Raw genomic sequence first — 9067 nt, 5'->3', positions numbered from 1 at the left:
TTCCGTAATTCTAAAATATAGCTAGCAACATGTTATAATAACAGGTTTTACGTTTGCCAAAACTGCATTTGTAGACTGGTGGTTTTAACTAATTTACCAAGTTAAAAACACACGTTTTAAACCAGTTAAAAATACAAGAGATACATGTAAATAGCCAAGAAATTTTGCATGTTAATTATACAATTTTCATGTAATATTTACCGGGTCGGTGCCTCTCAGATTAACATTGAAAATCAGTATATTTTACAGCATTAGCTCATTTAACAATATCATGAGGGCTAATGATATATTTTACAGGATGAAAAACGTAACAATATCATGAGGGCTAATGATATATTTTACAGGATGAAAAACGTAACAATATCATGAGGGCTAATGATATATTTTACAGGATGAAAAACGTAACAATATCATGAGGGCTAATGATATATTTTACAGGATGAAAAACGTAACAATATCATGAGGGCTAATGATACATTTTACAGGATGAAAAACGTAACAATATCATGAGAGCTAATGATATATTTTACAGGGTGAAAAACGTAACAATATCATGAGGGCTAATGATATATTTTACAGGATTAGAAGCGTAACAATATCATGAGGGATATTGGTAGATTTTACCGGAACCAAACTGAATTTTTTAATAGGCGTAAAACTGTCGAACTCGTGGCAGTATTTTTTCGTTAACCCCGGATAAGTTTTCTAGTCTATTATATAATTGAATCACCAAGCTTCCGTAGCCATCATGACCATTTTTATCCTGAATTATCCATCAACTTGGTCCAAGACTCTTCCTGGGAAGCTCTTCATAAAGCTTTTTGCCAAACTTCTCATGTCCTTCCTCGATGGACGTAAACATTTTTTCAAAGATGCCTCGACAAGCTGACGGACGACTAAATGTCGAATGTTTTCAGGCAATATGGTTGCCTTTTCCAGGTGATTCTGCACTTGTCTTGTGAATATGTCCGAGGTCACTTTGTATTTATCAGACCAGGATGGTTGAATCCCTCCATACTTAAGCGAAATAAACATTTATAATTATACATTCAAGCAAACATGGTTTTATTGCAAGTAGAAAAATCGAAGAAAATCGATTATTTTACTCTTCAACTTCCAATACTGTACAATTATATAAGATTTACAACTTACTGGGTCTAGAGATTTCCTCTTGTGTTTAGAACCACTGGAACATTGCGTTTCAAGAGGGCCAACGTCGGCGCAAATAGTTACTTCAGGATCTGAAATATTTCAAAAAAGAAAGACTAAAATTAAAAATGCTACAAAAGTACATGTTGACTTGCACTATATGGTCAGTAATTTGAGCTGTTTGGGTAGGGTTTTCGTTCTTATCGTTCACACCCATGCAAACTCTTAAAGGGACGGTGAAGCATTGAAACAAATTGCTTTTATTTGATAAAGGAAGCTATTAGAAATCCAAAGCCATTAATAAAAAAACTTACCGGGGCTAGAAGACGGCTGACGGACCCCCTTTATATACTAACCTAACCAAACAAAACCTAACCTATCCTATTAGGCTTAATGTATGTTAGGCCTAATCTTTTAATCATTATAGGGCAATATATAAAGGGATTCCGTCAGCCGTCTTATCCCCCTTAAGGAAACATTCCCGTTATTTGCAATTATTTTTTAAAGTCTGCAGCATTAGGCCTAAAAGAGCTTCCGCATATTGTACCGCAAATTCTTCCTTTTGATTTCATTTGCCATATCATTTCAAAAGCACGCGACGCCCATGAATATAACCAACCGTCGCGCGAAAGAATTTGCGGTAGAATTTCACGTTTGAAAAGGATAATATTAATATAGAGGAGGCTCTTTTAGGCCTAAGATTGAGGACTTTAAATAATTATTAAAAATAAACGGGGTTATTCCTTTTCGTTTTATAATAACTCCTTTTATCAAATAAATGCAACTCGTTTCATAACTTCATCCTCCCTTTAAACACTGAGTATAAACCATTGTGGTAACGAGAATGGCCACCCGTTAGCAAGCAGGTCTGTCTCTTCTCAATGCGAAGATTTAAATATCATGATCAAACTGATTCTGACTATATTTTTTTAATATACAAATTTTTAGAGATACCTTCATTCAAGTTTTTTCCTGCCGCTTGTTTTGCATTTGATATAAGTTTCCTTATTTGAAGTGGCATTAGCCTCGATGGTTTTAAATCATCTTCAGTTAAATATTTTAAATCGCAGGCCTTTTCCCCGCCTATATCCTTCAGCAGTTTCGTAATTTCTTTTACTTCATCCCATGTCAAATTATGGAGAGAATTTTTGACGAATTCGTCTACCTCGGTGAATTCTTCAATTGCAGTCATCTAATGAATAACAAAAAGTAAGCATAAGACCTTTGGCATTTAAAATTGGCCTACAAATAACTTTATTTTAAATGTACCATGGATTTATTTTTCCCTTTTTGGGAATTGGTGGAGAAGTTATTTCAGTCCTTTACTTTGCATTTGTTTTAATCAAGCCATAGGATGATTAACAGAGTGCTTAAGCGAAATCAATCTTTTTCCATAAACGTGATAGCTTGGCAGTGGATAAAAGTCTGAGAGATCAGAAATCTCTACTACTACCTTTTTCCCTATTTCAGTCAACTCATATACATGTAAATTAGGTAATGAAGCTGAGTTGTAAATTGACACATAGCCGATCACGGTGGAGTTTTTATAAACTATCATGGTTATTATCTCACCGAAAACTATGTAATCTTCTCCCGATTCAAAAATAACAAAATTTCCTTTTTCACAGGATGTGCCTTTAAAACCCAACTTGTCCGCTAACACAGTATTTTTTCTATTAAAATTCCATTTAACACTTGCGAGATGAATTTCGTCACCAAAATATTGTGATTAAATTCTTGAGTTCTAGTAAGCTCAATAATTGGCGGAAAGGGTGTTCCAGATAAAAAATAAGCCTGCTGAAGTTGATGTTTTTCTGACAAAGTTTTAGTGATATTAATGAAGTTTTTGGTGTTTTGAGCGTATCTTTTATACACTGAATGTTTGCTTTCGAAACGAAGGGTCCATAAGCGAATTAAAGGACGAAAGTGGAGAATAAGGGACGGATAGTGGTCAATTACATAATGGTGCTTAGCTTTTAATTTATATTCAGGAAACTGCTCCACCAAAGCCATTTTATATTCCAAAAGCATGCGCTTTAGTACCACTACTTCGGTTTTTGATATATTCGGAGATGTTATGATTTCAACTACTTTTTTCAATAGCAAGTATAACCCCCAAACAGGATCAGAATAATCTTTTATTTTCTCTTTGAAAAGTAGTGATAAAAGTCTTAGAAGGCACCAAATTTGAGAAGCATCGCCAACTAGTTTCTTAGGATGACCTTTCGCCACACACGGCTTGTTTCCCATATCTTTCCCCAAATACGAAAATTTCAATATTCTCCAGTTGTAGTAACTCCAAGAAAACCATTTTTTTACTACAATAAAGTAGGACAAAAACTGGTACAAGTCGTATGCCACAACATCTTCGAATAGGTCATGCGCTAAACATGGGGCCAGGCCGGGATTGCAAACATGAAAGTTTTCAAGTTCATTAAATACCGAAATGACTTGAATACCGCGGCTAGAAATCAGCTCTTTGTTCAAATTTAATTTTTTGACGTCTTTTTTTGTAAGATTCGGCTGTCCTTTCAGAGAATAGTTTTCCATTTTTTATGTCCTGAGCGTTAATGTGACAAAAACGGCAAATATACCCATTCGTGAAGTTTCTTTGAAAGCCACCAATTTCGTGATTACCTAAGTTATCTCCCAAGAGGCTAGTTACTCTCACTACATATTTTTCTCCTTTAAATAAAAACCCATCTGATTCTAAGGTCTTGAGGTCCATAACGAATCTCCTTAAACAACGATTAAAACCAAAAAGTTTAAAATTTGAGTCTTTACATAAAAGAACTAACTGCATATGATCTACGGTAGACCTAAACTCGGGTGGTATATTTACTAGAGTATAATAAACTCCGACTATTTTGGGTAATGTTTTTGCAGAACCCAGTGGGTTGACTGTTTGAAAAGCATCTTGGAATACTAACAGGTGTAGGGTTTTTTCATTTTCTATATAATACTTTTTAAAAACTTTCCCGTGTACAATATCCTTTAAAATCTGGTCTTTCCCATGAACATAGGTAGGTTTAGGGAAATTTGTAAGTTTGGAAACATCGTCATTCAACAGAAGAGCGGTCAACGTTTCACTTATTTTAACGTAGTGATAGAAACATTTATCACCTTTTTCATGTCCTACCAATATCTGAACTGGTTCTACATAATTCATTTTGTTTTTGTAAAACATTTTCCTCAAATGTATAGTTTTTAAATCCTCGTTTGTTTTCTCCATAAGGGAACTTTCGGAGTAGCTATTGAGGACCTTAGCTATAACATCCCTTGGGATTCCATTTTTTTCTAGATCTCTTTCAAGTTTTTTAGCTGAACAGGATTTCTCTAGCTGATTTAAATTTGATATTTCTTCCGCTACAAACTGAATTGTGGAATTTGGTAAAAACTTTTTGGCCTGAAGTTTAAGGTAAAACAAGCCAAGGCTGGTGGCAAACAAATCATCCGTTTCTGGTTCGGAATTGGAATGATTAGCTAAGTGTTCTCTTTTATAATCTAATTCTGCGTGAGACTCTGGAACATTGGCAGCAGCCATATTAAGAACTTCATTATCTTGTTCTGCTAAATTTATCGTATCGAGCCTATCTTGGGCAGAAAAACCATCAACTTCAGTTAGTGTTTCACGCTTTGCTTTATACTCTATTTTATGCATTCGATTAAAGTGGCATCTAAGAGTAGTTAGATTTGCATACCTTCGAAGCATGCACCCAACTACAGGACACGAAAAAATTTGTCCCTTATCCCGATCATGTACTTTGAAATGGAGGGAAAGGTCTTTTAAGAGCCTGCAATGGTAATTGCAAATATTGCAGTTGTATCCCGGATGATTGGGTGGAGTTTCATTCAAAATATTAGAATCGTTATTCGAGGTGTTATTGGAATTTAATAGTGACTTGTGGTAGCGGTGTGTGTTTTAAAAGTGTCAAATTTATAAAAAAAACTTTTTCACATGATGGTAAGCTACAATAATATTTCACTGAGGGTAGATGTTTATGATAGGAGCAATGTTTAAAGCACGATTGGAATTGATTAGTGGTAAAATTGGAGCAGGTTTTCATGGGACACGTGAACCACATCTGAAAATTAATATAAATCCTATAATTTCTCATCGACCACGTCACTAAATACTTTCCGAGTAAGTTTAAAATAAAATCCTAAATAAATATTTTGCTAGTAAATTTTTGCTAAAGAATAGGGCTTTTTTTAAATAAGAAATCGAACCCACACTTCACTTTTCGTCTAACGTACCGGTAAGTTAAACCCGAGGGGTCGGGTATTCCTACAAATCCCATGCGTTTTACCAAAAATCCCCAAAAAAATCCAAAACCTATAGAGTAATGTCAGACTGTCAGTTCTACGTATGCAAACGTCATACCTTAGTTCTGACGAACTAAAATGTCACTTTTAAGAAGGAGAAATATCGCAATGCACGGGCCTTGATAGATATTGGAGGCAATGGCATGATCTCCATTTGCCAAAGGGAGGGTGAAAACGAAAATAAAGTGATTTCAGAAGAAAATAGGGGAAAGTACGTATCTCTAGCTTTAGCTAGTGCAAGTCGTCCCTTTCTCGTAAAAAAGCACTTGGCGGCCCAATATTTTAATTCATCCAATCAGAGAGAGGCAACTCTCCGAGGGAAATTTTCTTACATAGGCTACCACATGTAAAATAACTTAAACATAATTTAATGTAACCCCAAAAATTTAATATTCAAAAACTAAAAATTCACACCTAAAATTTAGAAAATTAAAACCTAAAAAACCCAAAAACTAACGTAAAGAAAAAAATCTGTTTATCTCTCTAAAATCTAAAAAAAAGGGTAGTTTTCCACTATTATAATCCCTATCGAAGCTGAATAGCGGGTTGGTTCGAGAGGCCAAGCACCTCTCTCTAAGCAGAATTTATAGATCGTGTGACCAGCCCGTAATTCCCCTCCGAGTGTGGAAAACTTTCTATTCTTAAATTTTCGTCTCCCGCAGGGGAAACGGTTAGCGAGAACCGAGGGGTCGGGCACTAGCCAAAATCCCATACATTTTCATCGAAATTCCGAAATCTTTAGATACGTCCCAAGGTCTGTATATGAGCAAAAAATTGCACTATTAGGTTGGCTCGTACAGTCCCAAAAAATCTCGGTTTTTCGGAGCTAGGCGCGAGAGGTAGAAATATCTCAAAACATACGAAACAAGGCGACGCGTACCGCTTGAGGATTGAGAGGGCGAAGTGTCACGTGTGATGAAAGTGGGGAGAGAGAAATCTTTCGCTAAACGGTTAACGGTTCCTGGCCGATACTTTTGGGGTTTGGGCGCGAAACGGCAAATATCCTCCGCGAGATCTAGAGTCCGAGGCTCCGACAACATACTTCGGGAGTCGGGCGAGTGAGTCACGGGCTCACGGCCCTAGTCGGTAAAAGTTGTTCCGGGTAAATATACACGAGAATCTCAAGATAAATTAAATAGTTATTTAAGACTACCATTAATATTATTTTTGGCTTTGAAGCTAACGGCCAGTGATTTTGTTTTGACTATAATTTGTCACGTATTAAAATATCCGGTAAGCCTCGGTTTCGGCTTGGGCACCGGTCGATTCAGCTTGTCATGTTTCACGAGATAGAATAATTATAATATTAATAATAATCAATTATAATTATTATAATCAATAGTTTGCACTAATTAATATACTAGAATAGTTATTGTTATTTTGTACCATGTGCAGGCACCTGAAATAAAACTTTATTCCAACTTCCAAAGTAATTAAACAGTCTGTGAAATAAATGGATTTTATGAAATTTACTGTGCCTATATTTATATTTATTTTTACTCTTATAAACACATTAACCGATCAACTAAAATTCATAATTAAAAAATACTCGCACAAAAATTATTTGTACAACATTTGCACTATAACGCTGTTTCTGAAAAGACTGGATGGCTGACAGACATACGTAAGATATTTTATAAGCCCCTCCGTGCTAGCTTTGTAAACCAACGCGCTGGTTGTCTGGAAAATCGAAAACTCGACGCGCGAAAAGCGCGTATGGGCCCCCCTTGGATACGTCCTATAGAATACAGAATTGACAAATGAAAATCCCTCCTACATTATATTGCTTTCAAAATTCTGAACACAAAAATGCCATATGTCCGACCCTTCGGCAAGAACCCTTCCAACTTTTCCTAGAAAATCGTCAAGGTCGCCCCATTGTTAGTCTCCAACTCTGGATGCTCCTTTTTTGCTGGAAGCCGGTCGTCGGTCTTTAACCCATATTAGAATAAAATAGTTTGAGAGGAGTGTATTCATCCTGGATTTCCCGCCAAAAACGCAATCATGAAATGGCGCGAAAAAAACCTTAAGTCGACGCCTTGCGAAATCCTACGAGATACGCACTTCACCCAATTGGTCCCATTAACTTTCTCGATAACTTTTACAATTATGTGAAGGAATTATTGGATAATAATATTCATTACAAATCCGGTGGACTGGTACGCTTTTTATGTCCGTCCCCTCGCTTAAACCCACCTTAAAATAGTCCGCCGAACACAAAGGGAAATTAACTTACTCTACATCTTTTATAAATATGCATAGGAATTATTGGAGAGAAATTCACCCCTTTAATCTAGATTTGATACTACATCCCACTTTTCAAAGTTTCCGATTTCCCCCAAACACAACAAGATTAACATATTAATTTTTCTACAATATTTCCTTTTGTCGGGAGTTATGAACATTTTTGATTTAACTTAAGAGCTGTAATTAAAGTGCTGACATACCTTTCTATTCGTTGAAGCGAATTGAAGTTAGGTGAAAATAAAGTTGACTTGAAGGGAAAATTCCACCGTGAAGAATATACCATATGAGCACACTGGAATATTTAATAAATTATATACCGGTATATATATATTAAAATCACATTTCTGGATATAATTATTTTTCGGATGCAGGTACCTTTTGAATAATTATAGACGTTTCCAACCAGGTTATTTCATAAAACTTCCCAGTTTGTTGTTGACTAAGAAGAACTTCTTCAAATTCCAGAAGTAAGTAAAGGTCTCAAGGACTGCGGCGGGTGACGACCGATCGCGGAACACTGCTAAACTAGGCTAGTTCCTCTTTACCCTTCTGCAAGATTGCCTTTGATTGTGCACTGGGCAGCTTTTCTTTGCTTATACAGAAGAGCATTCCCACGTGATTCCACACCCAGCTTTCAACACCAAACGCCCCCCCCCCCTTAACTCTCCAAAAAGAGGAATTTACCAATGCGTTAGAGGTATAGCTTAGTAGGAGGTCAAAACTTGTACTGAAATAATATGATTAAAAAGACTTGTATTGGCCAAGCTTTAAAAAACAATCGATAAGGTGTTTATTTTTCAGATGGCTGAAGTAGAGAGCTGCATTTCAGTTTCAAACGTTACCATTTCCATACCATTTTTGTTCATATTTTTGTTTACCAATTCCACCCATATTTTTCATCAACCTCCATATCCGTTACCGATCCGTGGTTTCCAAATACCAACCATTCCCGTTCCCGATAAAGAAACGTTATTACATTTCCAACCATTACCGAAATGAACAATAGTAGAAAACCATTTCCATACCATACTGTTCGAAAGAATATGACCCTTGAGCGTCTTGGTTTGGCCCAAAATTACCACTGCAATACCGGTTCTTCATCGGAAATTTTAGTAAAAATAAGGGGGCTGAACAACTGTAGAAAAATCTGACTGGACTGACGGACTCCTGCTCGCCCGTCGCCAAGTACCATGAATCACTTCCCAATATATTTATTCCGAGAATTTAGCGCGAGAACTTACAATGGACTGATTGACAGCTATAATAGCCGTGAATCTTGTGTGCTAAAGTAATAGGAGGATGAGCTAGAAGACGGTACTGTTAGCTTAGCCAGCTAGGCTACAAC

The 9067-nt window shown here is 36.2% G+C and overlaps 1 protein-coding gene across 1 annotated transcript; it reads right to left on the bottom strand.

The window, feature by feature from the left end:
* Positions 1–768: 768 nt before the first annotated feature.
* Positions 769–8417, bottom strand: LOC149685919 (uncharacterized). The gene is made up of 5 exons (XM_089871073.1): positions 8098–8417; positions 7923–8014; positions 2104–2341; positions 1153–1241; positions 769–1017 (listed from the first exon to the last, which is right to left on the bottom strand). The coding sequence occupies exons 3-5, from the start codon at positions 2339–2341 to the stop codon at positions 769–771; spliced, it is 576 nt and encodes a 191-aa protein (XP_089727199.1). The 5' UTR covers positions 7923–8014; positions 8098–8417.
* Positions 8418–9067: the final 650 nt, after the last annotated feature.

Source organism: Phalangium opilio, unplaced genomic scaffold, assembly GCF_054372755.1.
Source record: "Phalangium opilio isolate 3A_F unplaced genomic scaffold, DU_Popi_V2 ptg000032l_1, whole genome shotgun sequence".
Lineage (NCBI taxonomy): Eukaryota > Metazoa > Arthropoda > Arachnida > Opiliones > Phalangiidae > Phalangium > Phalangium opilio.
Note: the sequence above shows the minus strand (reverse complement) of the source record. Positions and strands in the feature narration are given on the sequence as shown.

Coding starts and splice junctions, on each gene's coding strand:
- LOC149685919 (XM_089871073.1), bottom strand. CDS start 2,341: ATGACTGCAATTGAAGAATTCACCGAGGTAGACGAATTCGTCAAAAAT. Junction 1,242..2,103: donor AGGAAAAAACTTGAATGAAG/GTATCTCTAAAA, acceptor GAAATATTTCAG/ATCCTGAAGTAACTATTTGC. Junction 1,018..1,152: donor AGAGGAAATCTCTAGACCCA/GTAAGTTGTAAA, acceptor ATTTCGCTTAAG/TATGGAGGGATTCAACCATC.